Here is a 23,842-nt window from a genome sequence, read left to right on the forward strand (position 1 = left end):
CTGGTTTACAAAATAAGACACGCAAAGTACTGGAGTAACTCAGTGGGTCAGACACATCGAAACATCACCTAACCACATTCTCCAGAGATGATGCCTGATCTGCTGAGTTGCTGCAGCACATAATGTAATTCGATGCACGGGTTGGATTGAGGAATATCATAAAACTGTTTAAAGTGTGAGGTCCTCAACAATCCAGTCCTTCCACAGATGCTGCCTCACCTGCTGAGTTACTCCAGCACTTTCTGTGTTACTCGGGATTCCAGCATCCGCAGTTCCTAGTGGCTCCAACTAAACCCTGCCCTTGAGTCCCATGTTAAGTTGGTCAGCATTGATATTGGACAGTGTTAATCAAGGTAGCATGGAGGTGCGATGATTAGGCACTTGATTAGCAACCAAATTTCAAGATCACTGACCCAAGGACATGAGTTCAAACCCCACTACAACAGCTGGAAAGGGTGAAGAAAAGATTTTACACGGATTTTGCAAGGGCTCGAGGGACTGAGCTATAGGCAGTGTTCAGCAGGCCAGGTCTTTGTTCCTTGGAGGGCTGGAGGCTGAGGGGCGATCCTTTTGCAGTATATGCGATCATGAGAGGAATAGAGAGGGTAAATGTACAGTCTTCTACCCAGAGCAGGGGAATTGTGAACCAGAGGACATAGGTTTAAATTAAACGGGGGAAACATGTAATAGGAACCTGTGGGACTAAACATTTTCACACAAAGGGTGATGAGTTTATGGAACATGCTGCCAGAGGAGCTAGTTGAGGCAGGTACTATCACAATGTTTAAGAAACATTTGGACAGATACACGGTTAGGATAGGTTTACTTATCCTATCCTACGGGGAGAATGGGGTTGAGGGGGAAAGGGAGAGATAGATCAGCCATGATTGAATGGCAGAGTAGACTTGATGGGCTGAATGGGCTAATTCTCCTCCTATCACTTATGAACAAATGTTTAGGGGGATATGAACCAAAAGCAGGCTGGTAGTAGTAGTAGTGCAGATGGGTCCTGTTGGTCGGCGTGGGCAAGTTGGGCCGAAGGACCTGTTTTCACGCTGTATGTCCAAGACTATAATAGCCAGGAAATTTAAATTCAAGTATTCAAATAAAGTTGCATTTAAAATAATGTTGGTCTCAGTAATGCTGACTATGAAACTAGCGAATTGTGCGGACATCTGCCTGGTTCACTGATGTTCTGTGGGGGAGGTTATCTGCCATTCCGTGTGTGACCCTCTGATCCAGTGTGGGGGACTCTTGACTGGCTTCTTAGTTTAGAGCCATTAGGGATGAACAATATATGTTGACATTGCCAACGAGACCTACAATTGGGTAATTTGAGAACACAGTGGTGCAGTGGTAGAGTTGCCGCCTCACAGCGCTAGAGTCCCAGGTTTGATCTTGACTAAGGATGCTGCCTGTGTGGAGTTTGTACGTACTCCCTGTGACCGCATGGGTCTTCTCCGGTTGCTCCGGATTCCTCCCACATTTCAAAGATGTGCAGGTTTGTAGGATAGTTGGCTTCTAAAAATAGCCACTAGTGTGTAGGACGCAAAAGTGGGATAGTATAGACTTAGAGTACAGGCGATTGTTGGTTGGTGTGGCCTCGGTGGGCCGAAGGCACTATTTCCACTCTGTATCTTTAAAAACAAAAAAAAACTAAAGCAAAATGATGCCACCACTTGTTACAGAGTTACAGACAGGATAAGAATTTATGGAGACCAGTACACAATGTTGATCTGTCTGATTTGGTCTATTTAATGGGGTTCTTTTAAAGGCTTTCTGCACAGTAATCTGAACAAGGTTCATATTGTGTTGCAAACAATCCTTAGTCATAGAGGATGGTTGTGGTTCAAACATCTCATCAGAAGGATTCGATTAATAACAATCAAGTGTGTGGACTATTCAACAAAATGTTGTCAATTAACCCAGGGGGTCAACACTGCCCGAGCCTGTTGAAGGTGGCTGAGGGTTTGGGTAATGTCTGTAAACAGTCATTCAAGCCTTAAAATAATGTCCCAGCCTTGAATGTTTGGTGAATGTATGCTCAACGTTATCGGTTTCAGATATTGTCTCTGGCTTTTGCTGTTCATGTCAACAGTGTGGTTTTGTTCCTCTGATATTCTCTGTCAACAAGAGGGATAAAGGTTTATTTTATGGACTTGATATTAACTAAATGTGGACAATGAAAACAGAGTCAATAAGTTGTTTACAATGAGCAGATTACCGGCCAGCTTGGATCCCGCACAGTTTCCAATGTTCACTGCAGGGTTTCCATTGAGATGAAATGGCCTCCTGGCAGCAAAGGCAGGCCCATCTTCACACCAAGGTCACCCTCCACCATCCCGTGTGGCGTGTCTGGCATGTAGTGTGCATCATTACTGTGTAGGGCGGCACGGTTTGTCGTTGTCAGGGATAGTTAATGACCCCCATGAGTTCTGAGAAAAATGCATTTTATACATATTTTGAACCAGGGGGGCTACCTTATTCTGAGGGCAGCCATTGACACTCACACTGACACTGATCGCCACATGTCAGTGCAGAACCACAATCTCTGTCTTATCCCAGAGATACCTTACATGGCGGCACGGTGGGGCAGTGGTAGTGTTGCTGCCTCACAGCGCCAGTGAGTCAGGTTTGATCCTGACTAGTGCTCTCTGTGAAGAGTTTGCATGTGACTGCGTGGGTTTTCACTGGGGGCTCCGCATTCCAAAGGCGTGCAGCTTTGTAGGTTAATTGGCTTCTGTAAATTTCCCCTAGTGTGAAGGATGCGAAAGTGAGACAACGTAGAGATGGTGTATGGGTGATCGAAGGTTGGCACGGACTCAGTGGGACGAAGGGCCTGTTTCCACGCTGCGTCTCTATACTCTAAGCCCCACAGTTGTGCTAAAGTGGGTAGAGTCGGATAGGTCTGGCAGCTCAAAGCTGGGCATTCATGAGCCTCTGTGGATGGCAACAGACATATACAGTACCCCAATCTGTCACCTCATGTCCTGCCCCATTCCTCACCATCATACCAGGGGATCAACCCTGGTTCATTGAGGGAGCAGCACCAGAGAAGTTCATAAGGTCTAGGAACAGAATTAGGCCATTAGGCCCATCGGCCCATTCATTCATGGCTGATCTATCTTTCCCTCTCAACCCCATTCTCCTGCCTTCTCCCCATAACCCCTGGAACCTGTACAAATTGAGAATCTATCAATCTCCACCTTAAAACTCTCCATGGACTTGACCACCACAGCCTTCTGTACCTAAACTGGCAAAGCTACAGCAGAGGATTACTTTCATACTAAAGGATGGAGCTAAATGATCACACAACCAATAGATCAGATCAAAGATCCTGTTACATTCCATAAATGGTGGTGGGTAATTAAACGGCTGTCAGGAGAAGGTAGCTGATAGAATACCCCTTTGGGGGGTTAATATAAATAACCTCCGATTGTCTGGAAACTGCAGGTCTGCCAACATAAGGGCTTATTTCCCTGCCAACGGCAGATCATATCTTCATTGTGGATGATTTACTCAAAGGGTTACTTGTCTCGGCTGTTCTCAAACCCACAACCTCTACCGTTCTGCAAGACAACGCTCACACCCTCTTCTCCCCGCTTCCATCAGGCAAGAGGTCCAGGAGTGTGAAAACGCACACCTCCAGATTCAGGGGCAGTTTCCTCCCAGTTGTCATCAGGCAACTGTACCATCCTATCAAAAACTAGAGAGTGGTCCTGAGCTACCATCTACATCATTGGAGACCCTCAGACTATCTTTAACTGGACTTTACTGGACTTAATCTTGCACTATACATATTTTCCTTTATCCTGTTTCTGTACACTGTGGACGGTTCAACTGTAATCATGTATAGTCTTTCCGCAGACTGCATAGCATGCACCAAAAATTATTTTGCTGTACCTCGGTACATGTGACAATAAACTAGACTAAACTAAACTAAACCTTGTCAAGAGTCATTTTGCAATTTTTCGCAGCCTTGTGCAGCATGCAATTATTACTGGAGGAAAACTCTTTAATCTGGCAGGTTTAAACCGGTTCCTCAGCAATCCTATTTTTTGGTTTGTCAATAGCAACTGTAACCTGTAACTAATCAGTAGAAAATGTCGCCCCACATCTAGAGCAAGAACGTTTCTTGCACTAAACGTTATTCCCTTTATCGCGTATCTGTACACTGTTGACAGCTTGATTGTAATCATGTATAGTCTTTCCCCTGACTGGATAGCACGCATTTAACTGTACCTCGATACACCTGACAATAAATTAAACTAAACTAAACTAATAAGTAGCAGGCACTAACTTCCCTTAAGCCGCTCACAATCCTGATTTGGAAATATATCGCTGCTCCTTCATCATAATCCTGGCCCTTGCGACCCATTAGTACAGTGGCCAGACCCTCATCCTCCATCGGAAGGACTGCAGTGGTTCAGGAATGTGGGTCACCAATGAAAGGATGGCCAATAGTTTTGTTAAGTTTAGTTTAGACATACAGCACGGAAACAGGCCCCTCAGCCCACCGAGTCCGTACCGACCAGCGTTTTCCGCACATTAACACTACCCTACACACACTAGGGCCAATTTACATTCATACCATTAACCTACAAACCTGCACGTCTTTGGAGTCTGGGAGGAAACCGAAGATCTCAGAGGGAACGCACCTGTTCACGGGGAGAACGGACAAACTCCGTACATAAGAGCACCCGTAGTCAGGATCAAACCCGGGTCTACTGGTGCTGTAAGGCAGCGACTCTACCACTGTTTTACTGTGCCGCCCTAGTTGAGTTTAATTTATTGTCACAAGTACCAATGTACAGTTAAAAGCTTTTTTGTTGCGTGCAATAAAAGCTGGCCGTGTCAGTGATCCCCAAAAACCATCATTAAACAAAGCAGTATAAAAAAATTCAGGCCTCGACTGGACTGGATGGTTGGGGAATGGGCGACAGAAATTGTATTGAGTAGAAAAAAGGAACTGCAGGCATTGGTTTATAACACAAAAAGACACAAAGTGTTGAAGTAATTCAGCATCTTTGGAGGACATGCATAGGTGACGTTTCGGGTCGGGACCCTTCTTCCGGAAATTATTGACGTAAGTGGGATGGATGAGACCTTTTGGGAAATTGTTTTGCCCCATTTCCACTGCTCAGCATCTCCTTAAATAGCGTTGATGCATTGAAACGATAATGTGAATTGCAACATTAAAACCCATGTACACGTTTACTGTCAGTGATATTGCATAAGCTTCCTTGAAGTATTTTCTCCATTCTCTGTGAAGTGGCTCTCTTTGCCTCTGACCCACTGATTGTGATTCCTCTACAGATCGCTCTGGGGGTCCTGGGTTCTTTGGCTGTGTTCACTGCCATGCTGGAGACCAGCAGCTGGAGACGGAGGAGCGGACTAGAGTTCATCGATGTTGTGGTAAGGGCAGGCACAGGGTGTTGGATGAAGACGGTGAAGTAGAGGGAGACAAACGCCTCGCATGTCCCCAGCCTAGTACTGTCACACCATTCCATGTCCATGCACCCTGCAGCCTTGAACTCGACAGTTTAGTTTGTTGTTACATGTACTGAGGAACATTGAAAAGCTTTTTGTTGCGTGCGAACCAGTCAGCAGAGAGACAATACTTTTTCTATTTCAAAATAGACTTTATTCAATTGATAAATATATACAATTCCTGAACCATTCAAACAAACAAAATCCATCCGACATTTTCGGAGACTATACAAGTTTTTCCAGCACAATTTTTTTACATTTGTCAAATTTCACCAAACAGTCCCCCACCCGTGCCACTCTGTGGCCCCTGTCCAAGTAATAAATATATACAATGTTTACAGTGCGAAAATTCCATCTGACATTTTTATTTCCACTAAAAATGTCCCCCACCCATGCCACTCATGTGGCCCCCTGGCGTGGGATACCTTCCCTTAATTTAATTTGAGGGGCGTCTCCACCATACCGTGCCCCCTATGTCCAGCAGCGGAAGGACCCTAGACTGTGGCTCTCCCCCACCGAGCCTTGGCGTTGGCAGAGAGACAATACATGATTACAATCGATCCATTTACAGTGGATAGATACATGATAAGGGAATAACATTTAGTGCAAGGTAAATCCAGCAAAGTCTGATCAAGGATAGTCCGAGCGTCATAAAAGGTGTAGATAGTAGATCAGGACGGCTCTCCGGATGTGGTAGGATGATTCAGTTGCCTGATAGCAGCTGGGAAGAAACTGTCCCCGAATCTGGTCGTGTGTGTTTTCGCACTTCTATACCTTTTTGCCTGATGGGAAGGGGAGAAGAGAGAGTGGCTAGGGTGCGACTCGTCCTTGATTGGTTCAATTTGGAGATACATTGTGGAAACAGGCCTTTCGGCCCATCAAGTCCACATAGACCAACGATCACTTGTGCACTGGTTATATCTTACACACTAGGGACTCAGTGGGCCAAAGGCCTGGTTCCACGCTGTAGCTCTAAAGTAAAGTCTAAAGTCTACGAAACAGAGTAAAATTGATTCATTTTCGAAGCAATGTTTCAGCCATTCTTCCAATAGTCATTGTTGCATAAATCAATGTTTGACCATCACTATCTCTATTATTTTGCGCAGACTATTGTGAAATATCTTGCCTACTTTGCTGGAGCCCTGTCGAACACCTTCTTCCTTGTTACGTATGGTACCGGTGTTTACTGGCTTATTGCTTACAAGGTAAGGGTTATTGCCTGATTACAGCCTGATGGATAAACTCTCTCACTGGTGTGACACCAGATGGAAACATTTCTGCATTTATATAGAGCCTCAGGAAATGCTTCAAGCTGAAAAGCTTAAATCTGAAAAGCTTAAATGTGAAAATGCTTCACAGCTTTAAAAAAAAAAGTAAGATTGAAGTATCATAACTGTCCTAAAATAGTCTTTGAGTTATGACAGAATTCTGTTCCAGTGAACGGCTAGTAACCCAAAGTGTTCGTAAGTTGAAAACGAACAAAACTGAGGACACACTTGGAGATGGACATCAAGTGCTACTGGAAGATCATCAGCTCTGTAAAAGACTCTCTTTGGTCTGCCCAGTTGTTGATTCCCAGCAGAGTGAGATGTCCATCAGGGAATGTTGCCGACTGGCCCTCTCCAGACTGCAGGGGTACGTGCTGAGGGACACACTGAAGCTCGGTGCAGCCAACGTCAAGGCTCTGTGGGGGAGATTCGAGGGTCCTTCCACTGCTGGACATTGAGGGGCAGGGTCCGGTGGGAACATCCCTCAAACAAGGGAAGGGATATCACCCCGGGGGGCACATAAGGGGCAAGGATGCTTTGTTTAGAGAAATGTGGGAACAATAGACAATAGGTGCAGGAGTAGGCCATTCGGACCTTCGAGCCAACATTGCCATTCACTGTGATCATGGCTGAACACCACCGAGTATGACACTATTGAATGTCTAGAGACTGAGAATGCCTGAAGAGTTTTTGCACTATTTTTGTTTTGCATATCTTATTTATTTTGATTAAAGTTTATTTTTGAAATTAAAAAAAAGAAAATGAACAGAAACAGTGTGTGGGACTTGTGTTTAGGTGAGGGGGGAAATATTTCATAGGAACCAGAGGGGCAACATTTTCACATTGAGGGTGATGGAACTGCCAGCGAAGGTAGTTGAAGCAGGTACTATAACAATATTCAAAAGAGACTTGGACGGTTTCATGGACTTGAAAGGTTTTTGGGCCAAACATGGGTAAGTGAGACGATAGATGGAGCATCTTCCTTGGCATGGGCGAGTTGGGCTGAAGGGCTTGTTTCTGTACTGCAGGATTCTATGACTCCAAGGACAATTGATGGAAATTTGAGCTAGTTGTCTTTAATCTTGGATGTCATGGGTAGGTTTGCTATTTATTACCTCATTATTAAATTGCCTTTGCTGAGCTATTTTCAAGGGGGAATGACTTCTTGCATTGATGCTGTAGTCACATTGACCAAAACTAGCTTTTTATTCCATATTTACTTAATTGATGTCAGGTTCCCCAGTTCCAACAGTTAAAATTGAATTTGGCTTCAGGTCTTTAATCCAGACTTCTGAGACCATCGAGAGGATAGAGAAATTAGGACCTTCAGATTGTTCGGCCCATACTGTGTAAAGGAGGCCAGAATAGAAGGAACACATGTGTTTGCGAGTTATAGGCCTACAGCCAGTGTTTAATGTAGAGTTTAGTTTAGAAATACAGGCCCTTCGGCCCATTGAGTCCGTGCCGACCATCAATCACCCATTCACCACTAGTTCTATGTTATCCCACTTTCCCTACAGATTAAGGACAATTTATAGAGGCCAATTATCCCACAAACCCGCATGTCTTTGGGATGTGGGAGAAAACTGGAGCACCTGGAGGAATGATCACAGTGATGTTAGTTCAATTTTGACAGTGATTCTTTTAGGATTACTAGGCAAATTCTCCAGCACTGAATCAAAATAAATTTAACACGAATGAATAATTGCAAATGGATTAATTAAATACTTATGTTTAATGGGTCAATCGATTTGGTGAAATTATACTTCTTCAGCAGGTCAGTTAGGCACAGGAGCCAGTTGTGCAGAGCATGGTGTGAAGACTAGGTTACACAGAAAAGCTGGAGAAACTCAGCGGGTGCAGCAGCATCTATGGAGCGAAGGAAATAGGCAACGTTTCGGGCCGAAACCCGGTTTCGGCCCGAAACGTTGCCTATTTCCTTCGCTCCATAGATGCTGCTGCACCCGCTGAGTTTCTCCAGCTTTTCTGTGTAACCTTCGATTCTCCAGCATCTGCAGTTCCCTCTTAAACATGGTGTGAAGACTACATTGGCTGACAACAATTCTTGCATGTGTCTCCACAGGGCCAGCAATCCGCAGTTGAGATTACACTGCCACCTGCTGGTAGTGAGATTGAAACCGGCTTCATCATCTATGTGTCTTGTGCTTTTGCGCTGAAGGTGGGTGTTAAGGTCATAAGGCTCCAACGAACCTCTTTCAGCAGATACTTCAGGCCAACACCATATGCACCATGCTTGCTTGGGTTTTGTACGTTCTTTCCACTTACCCTTTGGAATGATGTCCACAAAACTGCAGATGCTGGTTTATACCACAGATAGACACAAAGAGCCAGAGTAATTCAACGGGTCAGACAGAATCCCTGGAGGAAAAGGATGGGTGACGTTACAGGTTGGGAACCTTCTCCAGACTGGATGTAGAGGGGGTGGGGGTGGGAGGGGATGAAGTCCTGGAGTCGTAAAAAGACCAGGAACAATCGGGGCCAGCCGCAAATGATGGGTGACATTTTGGATCGGGACCCTTCTTCAGTTAGGGGGCGGAGGAGGGAGGTGAAGAGTTGGAGGCAAGAAAAGACCAGGATCAATTCGAGACAGTCACAAATGCCCTTAGGCAGGGTGTTGCCTGGTAGGTCCATTGTTGGCAAGAGAAAACCATGGGGAGGGCTGTGGAACTGGTAAAACAATTGCGGAAGAGGAAGGGGCAAGGAAGGAGGGGACGGGAGTATAAAATGGAGTTACATAATTAGAGAATTTAAAGTTGCCCCCATCCTCATCCCAAGTCGTTTTACTAGCTCCACAGTTCTCCATATTGTTAATCCTGAGATCACACCTTCCCATTCATGTTAGTTCTAGGTTATCCCGCTTTCCCATCCACTTACTCCTACATGCTAGGAGCAATTTACAGTGACCACTTAACCTTCAAACCTCCCAAACATTTTGGAGCACCCAGAGCAAATCCACACAGTCACAGGGAAAACATGGGAACTCCACACAGACAGCACCCGAGGTCAGGATCGAGCCTGACGTAATAATACCATATAAGTGCCAGTATCTAAGGGGTGAAATTGAAAGTTGGTCTGCTCTAATGTTCTGAAACATGGTTTTCTTTCAGGCAGTGCAATTAATTCACATTATGATGGTTCAGATGACAGTATCAATCTTCCTGATAGATTGGGAAAAGCCAAAGGGAAGACAATTGGCTAAACCAGCAGGTGAGTTCATAACTCATTGGAGCAGAATTAGGCCATTTGGCCCATTGAGTGTTCCACCATTCAATAATGGCTGATTTATTTTTCCCCCTCTGCCACATTTACCTGCCTTCTCCCCACTAAACTCAGCCATTGTTTGGTAAAGCATGTAGATAGTTTGTAGAGCACAAGTTGGCAGCGTAATTCCTGCATTGCAACAGTGACGGCGTTTCAGGAAAGGAATATCATTGGGAACATAAAGCTCCATGGAAAGAACTGAAAGGTGGAAGTCACCTGACTTCCTGGCAGAGGCAAGAGATGGAAAGGACACAATGTGCTGGAGTAACTCAGCAGGACAGGTAGCATCCTTGGACAAGTAGCATCCTTGGACATCCTTGGACAGGTAGCATCCTTGGACATTCTTCAGACAGTGATAGGTGGATCCAGGTGAGGTTGGGTGGATTGGCTGATGGGTCAGGTGGGCAAGAGTTAGACTGATGATACTGATGACATCTTTTCTGCAGAAAACAAACCAAGCCCCTCATCGGTAAGCATCTGGCGTACCTACTTCATAGCCAATGAGTGGAATGAGATTCAGACTAAGAGGAAGATAAATCCAATCCTGCAACTTATTCTTATTCTTTTGCTGCTGGAGGTAAGTGATCTTTTCACATTTGACGCAGTGACCCTTAATGCAGACTCTGTGGAGGGATGTTCATGTTTTAAGAACATGAGAAACAGGAGTAAGAATAGTTAACGTGACTGCTCAAGCCTGCCCTGTCATTGAATAACATCACAGTCAAATCTCGACCCTGTCCAGAATTTATGGTTCCACTCGTATTTGAATGGATGATCCTTTATTATCACACGTGACATGTCACAGTCAAATTCTTTGTCTTGCACGCCATACACAGAGTATGCAAAAGGTCGCCACATTTATAGCGCGGACTAGGTTATTACGTTTTTTGACTAGTCGGCGCAGACTCGATGGGCCGAAGGGCCTGTTTCCAAGCTGTTTCTCTAAAGTCTAAAGTCTTGTCTGTGAAACAGGCAGGACCTATTGGTTATTTAGATTATTTTCTCTTGAACGCTGCAGGTTGAGGGGGAGACTTGATAGAAGTATATCAATTATGAGAGGCAAAGATAGGGTAGACAGTTGGAACCTTTTACCCAGAGTGGTAATATCAGAGACTAGAGGGCATAGCTTTAAGGTGAAAAGGGCAAAGTTTAAAGGAGATGTGTGGGGGAAGTTTTATGATACAGCGGGTCGTGGGTGCCTGGAACGCGCTGTCGGGGGTGGTAGTTGAGGCAGACCTGATAGGGGCATTTAAGAGACTTTGATAGGCACATAGATATGCAGGGAATGGAGGGATATGGATCATGTGCAGGCAAACAAGATTAGGTTATCATGATATATTTGGCACAGGTATTGTGGGCTGAAGGGCCTGCTCCTGTGATGTACTGTTAAAGTTACCCACATTCATGCAGTTAGATATGGAGACAGCAGCAATGCACTGCTCCACCATAGGGGGTGCTGTTGGAGCATCCATGGACGCAGTCAGCACAGAATCAGTGAATTAATGTGAACTTCATGTGTAGGAAGGGACTGAAGATGCTGGATACAAAAAGCTGGAGTAACTCAACTTGACAGGCAGCATCTCTGGAGAGAAAGAATGGGTGACATTTCGTGTCGAGACCCTTCTTCAGTCTAGAGAAGGGTCTCGACCCAAAACGCCACCCATTCCTTTTCTCCAGAGATGCAGCCTGTCCTGCTGAGTTACTCCAGCATTTTGTGTCTATCTTTAATGTGAACTTTGTATGGAGACGCAAGAGACTGCAAAAACTGGAACCTGGAGCAAAAAGCAAACTGCTGAAGGATCTCAGCAGGTCAAGCAGCAGCTGTGGAGGGAAATAGACAGTCAGGTTTTAGGTGTGTGGTCTATATAAAGGGTCTCATTGACCATTTGCCTCCATGGATGCTGCCTTACCTGTTGAGTTCCTCCAGTAGTTTGTTTGTGGCTTCAACTGTCCATGCATTGCTCATGCTGCAAAGGTCACTGCAGTCAGTAAATATTGTTGGGCGGCACAGTGGTGCAGCTGGTGGAGCTGCTGCTCCACGGCGCCAAAGATCCTGTTTGATCCTGAACTTGGGTGCTGCCTGTGCAGAGTTTGCACGTCATCCCTGTGACTGAGTGGGTTTTCTTCAGCTTTCTCCCACATGCCAAAGACGTGGAGGTTTGTAGGTTAATTGGCCTCTATAAACTGACCCAAGTGTGTAGGGAGTGGATGGGAAAGTGGGTAAACATAGAACTATTGTGAATGGGTGAATGATGGTCGGCATTGACTCGTTCGGCCGAAGATCCGGTTTCCATGCTATATCTGTCAATCGATCAATGGATCAATCAATCAAATCTATTAATCAATCATGTATTAAAGGGATTTTAACAATGTTAGGTCAGGCCAATAGCTGGAGGGGTATCTTATATATTAAGGGATATATACACCTTAAATATATTTACACCTTAAACTGAATTAATTGGCCTAACCATGATTACAGCTCTCATGAGGCTTCGGTATCCCATGTATGAAAATAAATGTGTTGTTATGTCTTAACATGAACCTACACAACTGCAGCAAACCCTCTAAATCTTATACTCCAGTGGGCAGCAAATCAGAAACATAAGATTTTGATTTTCATAACTTTTAATATGTTTTAGAGAAAGGAAATAAAGATTGTGACTGAACAATGTAAGTAACAGGAGCAGAAAAATGCCACAGATTGGCGTGGAGAATTAAACTGAAATAGTATAAACATTTTAGAAAAACCTTTTCTCCGTATTTATTTTCAGCAGAGGGCCATTCTAATTGTTACCTGTGATTCTCCCACATTCCCATCAATTCCAGCCAGATTCCACCATGCATAAGAGGGATTTGGAGCAGCCAATATACCAACCAACCTGCAAGTCAGAGAGTCATACAGCATGGAATCAGGCCCTTTGGCCCATCTCGTTCATGCCGATCAAGATGCCCAATTTAAGCTAGTCCCATTTGCCCGTATTTGGCCGATATCCTGCTAAACCCTCCCTATACATGTACCTGTCCATATGTCCTTTACATTTTGTTTTAGCACCCACCACAACTACCTTCCTTGGCAGCTCTTTCCTTATACCCACCTCTCTCTGGGTAAAAAGGTTGCCTCTCAGGTCTGTATTACATTTTGCCCCATACCACTTTATGGTCCTTGGGATGTGGGAGGAAAACAGAGCACCCACGTGGTCACAGTGAGAATATACAATCTCTTTACAGAAATGATGGAAGTCAGAATTGAACCTGGGTCTCTGGAGCTGTGACATAGCAGGTCTCACTATGTTATTTTAAATGCCATGGATTTGGAAAATAAGCATTTTCAGAAATGCTTGTTTCCTAACTCTAGACAGTCGCTGCCTCAAACAGGCAGCCAGCATTACCAGAGACCCACGCCATCCTCACACCATGCCCTCTATTCAATCCTGCCATCGGGGAGAAAGTATGGGAGCCTGGAAACTGTAATGTCCAGGTTCAGGAGCCAGAGAAGTTATTTAGCGAGTGTAGAAACAAGAAACTACATAGTCTGCAAATAGCAATCTGATTTACTAATTGGTCAGCTTGATGCCATCACAGTTACTAGACAAGGCTCTTGTTCTTAATGGAATACAAGAAATCTTTTGGCTGAGTAAATATGTAAAGGTAAATTAATGTTATTTTGAGCTGGAAAAGTTGATGAACTTGCAAGCTAATAAAATCTGTGGATCGACAAACCAGAGTTATGAAAGAAAAGGTTTTACAGATAGGGAAGGCTCTTGTTAATCCTTCCCAAATACCACAGATTTAGGGGTTTATTTCTTTAGATTTATAGATTTAGATGTTAGAGATACAGATACAGTGGGGAAACAGGCCCTTTGGCCCACCGGGTCCGCGCTGACTGGATCACCCCGAGAAAACCCATGAGGTCACAGGGAGAACGTATAAACTCTGTATAGACAGCACCCATAGTCAAAATCAATCATGGGACTCTAGTGCTGTGAGGCAGCAACTCTACGCTGCACTACTGTGCCGCCCATTGTATGATAAACCCTTTATTTAAGAAAAGGAGAGAGGAAACAGGAAATAGCTGACTCTGATAGGAAGAATGCTGGAATCTATAAAGGAGGAATGTAATAACTGAACAGCCTGCGAAGAATAATAGGATTGAGCAGTCATGGGTTTGTGAAAGAAAGATAATTTTTGACAAATCCACTTATTCGAGGATGTGATTAGCGCGATATAACGTGGAACCAGTGGATATGGTTTATGTGCATTTGTCCAGGCCAGTAGAGTGAGACCAGGAACACAAAGTCTATCTTCTTGTCTTCATTATCTCCGTGACAAGACACAAACCTACAGGGTTAGAGATGGTGTAGGAAGGAACTGCAGGTGCCGGTTTACACCAAAGATAGACACAAAATACTGGAGTAACTCAGCGGGACAGACAGCATCTCTGGATTGAAGGAATGGGTGACGTTTCGGTTCGAGACATTTCTTCAGACTCATGGTGACTTTTTTCACCTCAAATTAGGAGGGGAATGAAATCAGGGACAAAGGGTCTCGACTTGAAACATCACCTATTCCTTTTCACCGGAGCTGCTGCTTGACCCGTTGAGTTACTCCAGCATTTTGTGTCTGTCTTCGGTACAAACCAGTACCAGCAGTTTCTTCCCAAATAAAAGGGGCATAAAACATGGATCTATGCTTATAATGTCCTTGTTGGTGTTCTTTGACTATTTTCACTCAGGGAAATAAATATCCCTCTACTTCTTCAGGTTGGCATGAAGTTAGTTTGTTGTCTGGCTTGGGCAGAATGAAAACTAGAGAACACAAAATTTCCCTTGACTGAGTGTGGTTGAGGGATTAGTGACCTTACATATGCCAAATTCCTCTGGCCACTATTCAAAGAACAAAGCAAATTCCTTTCAGTGTAGCTGAACTCAAAGCTCTGTCTTGTATCAAATGAGCAGGAAGGAACGCATCATTTGTTCCAGAAACAACTCACCAGGTCAGTGTGTTGGAAAATTTTGAGCAGCTTCCTTGAAGCCCACATTTCTTTCTTTAGCTCGTTCTGGTGATACTGCTGATTTTCACGACATTTCTTCAATCCCTAAAGTAGAGTAACTTTGAAGTCCACTACGTAATGTTTGAAATGTGCAGGAAGGAACTGCAGATGCTGGTTTCAACTGAAGATAGATAGACACGAAAAGCTGGAGTAATACAGCGGGTCAGGCAGCACCTCTGGAGAAAAGGAATAGGTGACGTTTCGGGTCGTGACCCTTCTTTAGACTGAGGGTCAGGAGAAAGGGAAACGAGAGATATAGAAGGTACATAGGACAAATGATTGAAAGATATGCAAAAAGCAACGTTACTCAAGGAAAGGTGGAGCCCACAATGATGCATTGAGATACAAAATGTTGAAGTAACTCATATCAGTGGATCATTGTGGGCTCCAGTTTTCCTTGATCATCGTTGCTCCATAGTGGGTCTGGGATGGTGTTAATGTGCGGGGATCGCTGGTCGGCGCGGACCCGGTGGGCTGAAGGGCCTGCTTCCGCGCTGTATCTCTAAACTAAACGAAACTAAGATTTGGTAATGTAGTGGTTATGAAGGCACATGAACAGAATTTCAGACCCAACCATAACGACTAAAAAATTGAAGTTTCTTTAATTAAATGAAATCCTGATTAAAAAGCAAGTAATAAGAATGGCCATCAGGGACTGCATCCTGCCCCCCTTTCCCCTTCTCCCCACCCACTTCCTCCTATGGCCTTTCCTCTGGCTTCACATTTCTTGCTTCTTCTCTTCTTATCTCACAGCCTTTTGTTTAGTTTCATCTCAAGTCGTTGTCCACCCATCTGATCTGGGTGTTTAAGAAGGAACTGCAGATGCTGGAAAATCAAAGGTAGACAAATATGTTGGAGAAACTCAGCGGGTGTGGCAGCATCTATGCAGCAAAGGAAATAGGCAACGTTTCGGGCCGAAACGTCTGAAGAAGGGTTTCGACCCGAAACGTTCCTATTTCCTTCGCTCCATAGATGCTGCATCACCCGCTGAGTTTCTCCAGCATTTTTGTCTACCATCTGGTCTGGGTGATCTGTTTCCAGGCTGTATCATTGAATTTTTTTTTTTTTAATCTGCCAAACAAACTCACCCTCACCTATATCCACCTATCACTTGTCTGCCTCTGTCCTGCCCCCCCACCTCTAATCCAACTTTCTCCACTCCCACCACCTCCCACTAAAATCAGTCTGAAGAAGGGTCCACACCTGAAACATTGCCTATCCGTGTCCTCCAGAGATGCTGCCTGACCCGCTGAGGCACTTTGTTTCTACCTTTGGTATAAACCAGCATCTGCAGTTGCTTTCCACACATGGATATGTGACGTTTCAGTTCGGAACCCTTCTTGAAGAGAGGTGGTAGTCTCTCTGCCTTTGACCCATTCAGCCACTTAGTTGCACCAACTAATGTGCAACTGCTGTGCAACTGTGGTTCAAGGTGGTTGCTGGTTACAATCTTCCCAAGGGCAGACAGAGACAGGCAATAAATAGTGAATTATTGCTCTGGGTAAAATTTAATAACAATTTTTTTTGTTCCAAGCATTTTTCTTTGGGGATAAAAAAAAACATAAGAATTTTGTTAACTCTGGCAAATGAAATACTGAAAAACAAAGCACTCGCAGACCCAGAAGAGTGAAGGAATGAAGGTCCTTTGTGTCTGATCCAACAATGTCTCTCAGGAGAGCTGCCCCGATTGAACTAGGATAATGTTTCACATACAGCGCTGTCTGTCTGAGATTATTAGTACAGTTCCACATGATGACAGTGCTATGCAGGGGGGGTTGTACCTGATAGCAGCTGTTCTGAGATACCCCATGCTTTTTAATTTTTAATTTTAGAGATTCAGCACAGAAACAGACCCACAGTGCCTACGCTGACCAGTGATCTCCGCAAAATGACACCATTCTACACATTAGGGACAATTTACAATTTTACCAATTAACCTACAAAGCTGTGCGCCTTTGGAGTGTGGGAGGCTACTAAAGGCACCTAGAAAAAAGCCACGCAGGTCATGGGGAGAACGTACAAACTCCATACAGACAGCACCCACAGTCAAGATTTAACCCAGGTCTGGCGCTGCAAGGCAGCAACTCTACTCCTGCGCTATCATTAGATCTAATGAAACATAATTCCAGTCCTCTCCTTGTCAGTGCACGTTGAACTGGGTTTACTGCTTGTAACGTGGTCAAATTGCAGTATACAGTAATATACATAAGCCTCTGCAGTCCCGCTGAACAGGTTATGGTCCTGATGATCATCCAAGGCTATGGGGAGGACAATGTGGATTGAGAGGGAAAGATAGATCAGCCACGATTGAATTGTGGAGTAGGCTCGGTGACCTAATTCTATTCTTACGAATTATGAATTTATGAATGTCGAAATGTCGAAATGTCAGCCACTCCTTTGCCTCCTCAAATACTGTTCAACCCAGTCAATTCCTCCAGCAGTTTTTTTTTTTTTTTTGCTGAGTCAGCATTCCAAATTATGTTGAGTCATGCAGCATGGAAGTTGAATTGAAAAAGTCCACACCGATTGTCGATTACCCATTCTCACTAGTTCTATGTTATCCCACTTTCTCAACTGCTCACTCCACTCAAGGGACAATTTCAGAAAGGCCAATTAGCCTACAAACCCACATGTCCTTGGGATGCGGGAGGAACCAGGAGCACCTGGAGGAAATCCACGTGGTCACAGGGAGAACATGCAAACTCCACACAGACAGCACCAAAGGTTGAGAGGCTGCAGCTCTAGCAGCTGCTCCATTGTACCTCCCTATTATATTCTACCATATAACCATATAACAATTACAGCACGGAAACAGGCCATCTCGACCCTTCTAGTCCGTGCCGAACACGTATTCTCCCCATGTCCCATACACCTGCGCTCAGACCATAACCTTCCATTCCCTTCCCGTCCATATAACTATCCAATTTATTTTTAAATGATAAAAACGAACCAGCCTCCTCCACCTTCACTGGAAACTCATTCCACACAGCCACCACTCTCTGAGTAAAGAAGTTCCCCCTCATGTTACCCCTAAACTTCAGTCCCTTAATTCTCAAGTCATGTCCCCGTGCTCCATCTAAGCTCGTCCCATATTCTATTACAACTTTACATCTGGCGAAGTAAACATGCTCTTCGGCCCAACTTGCCCACGTCAACCAAGGTGCCCCATCAAAGCTAGCCCCATTTATTTGCATTTTGCCCGTATCTCTCTAAACCTTTCCAGTCCATTTACTTGTCCAAGTGTCTTTAAAATGTAATGTTTTTATGTAATTGACAATGTCAATAGAATTTCAAGAAAAAAATCACACTTTTAACTGCTTTTCACCTCATTAAATGATCACTCTTGTGACACTGCTAAACACCTTCATCCATCAGCCACTGTTCATGTTGTAATGTGCCAGTGACTGTGGACGAGCTTTTGAACAGTGAGGAGTCAGAGCTGAGTGAGAGCCTTTGCCCTTTCAAAGCCAGGCACCTTTACACCCAGTAAAGGCAGGCAGGGATTGCATTCCATTGAATATTCTCTCCCTATTAGACCACAAGACATGTGAGCAGGATTAGGCTATTCAGCCCAACAAGGCTGCTCTGCCATTCAATCATGGCTGATCTATTTTTCCCTCTCAACCCTGTAACCTTTGTTGTCCTTACCAATCAAGAACCAATTAATCGTCACAAATACCCAATGGATTAGTAGAGGCATAGAAAGTCTCAGCATAGAAACAGGCCTTTCGGCCCAACTAGTCCATGCTGACCCAGGTGCTCCATCTAAGCTCGTCCCATGTGCAATACACAAGGATATTTGAAAACTCTTCTTAAAATCAGTGTCATAGAGAAATGCAGCATGAAAACAGGCCCTTCCGCCAACTTGAACTGACCATCAAGCACAATTTTACACCAATCCTGCGCTCATCCCATTTTACACTCCCTAAATTCTTATCAGTTCCCACCCCAGATTCTACCGCTCACCTACACACAAGGAATAATTCACAGTGGTCCACAAACCTACCAACATGCATGTCTTTTAGATGTGGGAGGAAACCAGGGCACCTGGAAGAAACCCACATGGTCACAGGCAGAGTATGCAAACTCCGCACAGTCAGCACCCGAGGCTGGGATTGAATCTGAGTATCCTGCACTATGAGACAGTTGCCCTTTGAGCTGCATCATTGCTGCACTGTTATTGTGATTGCTAAAATACTGAAGGAAGATTTAAAACTTGAAATGATTACTCCTTCTCTGAGGAGCAACTGAATTGATCCAATGCACTGATTTCTATAAGTGTATGCATTTTTGTTCAGAGCTAAGTTGCCACTGAAGGAAGGAGTGGACTCCACAGAATCGCCGCTTTAAGGAAACCCTGAAAGGAGAGAATCAAATCCGTGCTTAACTGTATAAATAAATATCGCCTGAAAAATGTGGATTACAGTTGTTCAAATAATTGGCAGAAGGTCTGGGAGGGAGATGAGGGGGAGATTATTTTTTAATGCAGTGGGTTGTTAAACATGGCAATGCTCTGCTTATAGGGATGGTGAAGGCAGAGTCAGTAACTCTCAAAGAATAAACACTCAAAAATTTCCAAGGCTTTGAAGAAAGGGCTAGTTAGCGGGACTTATTGAATTGCTTTTTCAAAGCATTGCTACAGTGAACTACATTGTTCTATGAATGTGTGGTACAGTGTATACGAAATAAAATGCGGAATAAAGCCACAGTGCTCTTGATCATGGTCCATCATCCAATATCATGTCTAATGCTGTGTCTCTTCCACTTTCTTGCCTGGTTCCCATATCCCTTCATCCCTTTAGTTTCTAAAAATGTATTGATTCTCAACTAGATTATGCTCAACATTTGACCATCCAAAGATTAACACGGTTTTGAGTAAATCATTTTTTGTCTCCTGATCCCGAGTCCATGTCTGAAGGGCATGAAGGTCTCGGTGGGCTTAAAAGCCTGTTTCCGCGTTGTAGCTCTAAAGTCTAAAGTATAAATGCTAACAGAGCAGTGTCATCATGAACGATTGACAGGGTTAATTACTCCATCATTCTTCTCTGAGAACCTGTAGCATTGTCACTATATGCAGATTTTTTTTAAATTTCAGGTTATTGGCATAAAGAACATTGCGAGAAGAGATCTGAATTTGAATCTGCACCCTGGATCTGATGTTAATCTGGCGCCTTGGAGCCCAATACTTCGATACGGGATATCCATATCAATGTGGCTGGCTGTCGGCTTGGCTCAGGTAAGTTAAACTGATTTCTCGGTGACATACTGATCACGTGATACTGGTAAAGGGATCGCACATCTGTTAGACTGGGAAACGAATCCACTGATCTATTTGGCTGCTAGTTCTACCACAATGGCTTCACTGTTTACATTGTGGTGGAGGCTATAGAGTAAATTTTCATTCAAAGGCAATATGTGAGGGTGCAAATATGTTAAGAAACGTAGAAAGTGGCATACATAGCAGTGGCCAAATTTGACTTCTACAGGACGAGCAGAAGGAACATTTCCCTCCACTGATATAGTGTGGCACAGTGGCGCCGCAGTAGAGTTGCAGCCTCACAGCGCCAGAGATCTAGGTTTGATCCTAACTACCGGTGCAGTCGGTATGGAGTTTGTACATTCACCCTGTGACCGTGTAGGTTTTCTCCGGGTGCTCCGGTTTCCTTCCACATTCCAAAGACATGCTGGTTTGAAGGTTAATTGGCTCTGGTATATATTGTCAATTATCCCTATAGTGTAGGATAGCACTAGTGTATGGGGTGATCAGTGGTTGGCATGCTCAGTGGGCCGAAAGGCCTGTTTCAATAGACAATAGACAATAGGTGCAGAAGTAGGCCATTCGGCCCTTCGAGCCAGCACCGCCATTCAATGTGATCATGGCTGATCATCCCCAATCGGTACCCCATTCCTGCCTTCTCCCCATATCTTTAAGAGCCCTATCTAGCTCTCTTTTGAAAGTATCCAGAGAACCGACCTCCACGGCTCTCTGAGGCAGAGAATTCCACAGACTCACAACTCTATGAGAAAAAGTGTTTCCTCGCCTCTGTTCTAAATGGCTAACCCCTTATTCTTAAACTGTGGCCCCTGGTTCTGGACCCCCAACATCGGGAACATATTTCCTGCCTCTAGCGTGACCAAACCCTTAACAATCTTATATGTTTCAATAAGATATCCTCTCATCCTTCTAAACTCCATAGTGTAGAAGCCCAGACACTCCAGTCTCTCAGCATATGACAGTCCTGCCATCCCAGGAATTAACCTTGTAATCCTACGCTGCACTCCCTCAATAGCAAGAATGTCCTTCCTCAAATTAGGGGACCAAAACTGCACACGATACTCCAGATGTGGTCTCACTAGGGCTCTGTACAACTGCAGAAGAACCTCTTTGCTCCTATGCTCGACTCTTCTTGTTATAAAGGCGAACATGCCATTCGCTTTCTTCACTGCCTGCTGTACCTGCATGCTTACTTTCATAGACTGATGAACAAGGACCCCCAGATCCCGTTGTACTTCCCCTTTTCCCAACTTGACACCATTTAGATAGCAATCCACCTCACATTTATCCACATTAAACTTCTTCTGCCATGCATCTGCCCATCCCCCAAACTGTCTAAGCCACCCTGCATTCTCATAGCATCCACCTCACAGTTCACACTGCCACCCAGCTTTGTCATCTGCAAATTTGCTAATGTTACTTCGAATCCCTTCATCCAAATCATTGATGTATATTGTAAATAGCTGCGCTCCCAGCACCGAGCCTTGCGGTACCCCAAGGGTCACTGCCTGACATTCTGAAAGGGACCCCGTTAATCCCTACTCTTTGTTTCCTGTCTGCCAACAAATTTTCTATCCATGTCAGCACTCTACCCCCAATACCATGTGCCCTAATTTTGCCCACTAATCTCCTATGTAGGACCTTATCAAATGCTTTCTGAAAGTCCAGGTACACTACATCCACTGACTCTCCCTTGTCCATTTTCCGAGTTACATCCTCAAAAAATTCCAGAAGATTAGTCAAGCATGATTTCCCCTTCGTAAATCCATGGTGACTCGGACCGATCCTGTTACTGCTATCCAAATGTGCGGCTATTTCATCTTTTATAATTGACTCCAGCATCTTCCCCACCACCGATGTCAGGCTAACTGGTCTATTATTCCCTGTTTTCTCTCTATCGCCTTTCTTAAAAAGTGGGATAACATTAGCTACCCTCCAATCCACAGGACTGATCCTGTGTATAGAAAATTGGAAAATTATCACCAATGCATCCATGATTTCTAGAGCCACTTCCTTAATGTAGAGCCACTTCCTGATACAGACCACCAGGCCCAGGGGATTTATCAGCCTTCAGTCCCATCAGTCTACCCAACACCATTACCACACTGTATCTCTAAAGTCTAAAGTAGATATTTTTAAAATGAGAATGCTGTATCTATTCAGATCTAAGGGAATTTTGTCAGTGGTAACCGAAAATGTTCTGACTACTTATAGACGTTCTTCTTCGTCGGGATCTGCGAACGATTTGTTGAGGACAAGATAAAGCAGTTTGTCGATTTGTGCTCCTTGAGCAATGTGAGTATCCAGTGCGTTGTTTCTCTGCAGTTATCCTGCACACAGCCCAGTTACAACACCAAAGAGGAGCCCGTCCAGTCACTGGGTGATACAGACCCTTTGCTGGGAGTTTCCTTGATATCTGAAGCACAGCATGGAAGTCTGCCTCAAAATGGCAGCCAGCATCATCAAAGATCCATCAAGTCTGAACCACCTTGGCCACACTCTCATTTCAAGTCAAGAGAATTTTATTGACATTTGTCCTGAAAAGGAACAATGAAATTCTTACATGCAGTCACACAACAGATAGGTAAGCGTAGTACTCTGTAAAACCCATAATAAAAAGCCCCAAAAGGTTCAGTATATATATTGTTATTATTGTGTATATATGTGTATATATATATATATATTATATGTGTGTGTATATATATATATATATATATATATATATATATATAATACTGCAAAGTCAAAAATTATGGAATGGAATACTTTATTGTCACATGTGACAAGGCACAGTGAAATTCTTTGCTTGCATACCCAAGGTCTGCCCCCAAGTGGCGGCACGTTGGAGCAGCGGGAGAGTTGCTGCCTTACGCCAGAGACCCAGGTTCGATCCTGACTATCGGTGCTGTCTGTATGTTCTCCCCCGGGACCTAAAACTAAACTAAAGTCAATATAGTTCTAAGCCAATTTGGCAGTTGTAGTTTTTAATTGCCTGATGGTTGACTCCTACCATTGGGAAGAAGGTACAGGAGTCTTAAAACCCTGGTCACCAGATTCCAAAGTAGCTTCTTCCCAACAACCATGAAGTTCTTGAACACTACAGAACACTAACCTCGACTATGAACAATGGACCATCCTGAATTGCCATTAACAAGTTTGGCTTTGGGTTTTGCACTGCTATTGGGATTATTAATTTTTCGAATTTTCTTTCCTTATATGCTGTCTATGTGTTTTGCAAGCCTATTATGCTGCTGCAAGTAAGAATTGCACTGTTCCATCGTTGGTACATGTGACAATAAAACCTCTTGATTCTTCAGGGTGTGTGTATTACTAAATAAGCCCCGTACACTCGGGTTATTTGCAAGCACACAAAGAAAGTCGCATGAGCTGAGACGTGATGGAGAAAGGCTTTGGGAGCTGGTAGAGAAATACAAACACTTTTTTTCCTTTGATGTTCCGTCTTTAAAGCATTTATTT

At 44.1% G+C, this 23,842-nt stretch overlaps 1 protein-coding gene across 2 annotated transcripts in view; it reads left to right on the plus strand.

The window, feature by feature from the left end:
* Nucleotides 1-23,842, plus strand: part of LOC129705337 (meckelin-like) — an 80,292-nt gene that overhangs the window by 39,104 nt on the left and 17,346 nt on the right. For both annotated transcript variants that reach the window (XM_055648865.1, XM_055648866.1), the window contains 7 exons: nt 5,317-5,415; nt 6,597-6,695; nt 8,842-8,937; nt 9,887-9,986; nt 10,487-10,617; nt 20,186-20,326; nt 22,580-22,660. In XM_055648865.1, the coding sequence (XP_055504840.1) occupies nt 5,317-5,415; nt 6,597-6,695; nt 8,842-8,937; nt 9,887-9,986; nt 10,487-10,617; nt 20,186-20,326; nt 22,580-22,660 (747 nt within the window). The remainder of the gene's footprint in view (nt 1-5,316; nt 5,416-6,596; nt 6,696-8,841; nt 8,938-9,886; nt 9,987-10,486; nt 10,618-20,185; nt 20,327-22,579; nt 22,661-23,842) is intronic.

Source organism: Leucoraja erinacea, chromosome 17 (genome assembly GCF_028641065.1).
Source record: "Leucoraja erinacea ecotype New England chromosome 17, Leri_hhj_1, whole genome shotgun sequence".
Lineage (NCBI taxonomy): Eukaryota > Metazoa > Chordata > Chondrichthyes > Rajiformes > Rajidae > Leucoraja > Leucoraja erinaceus.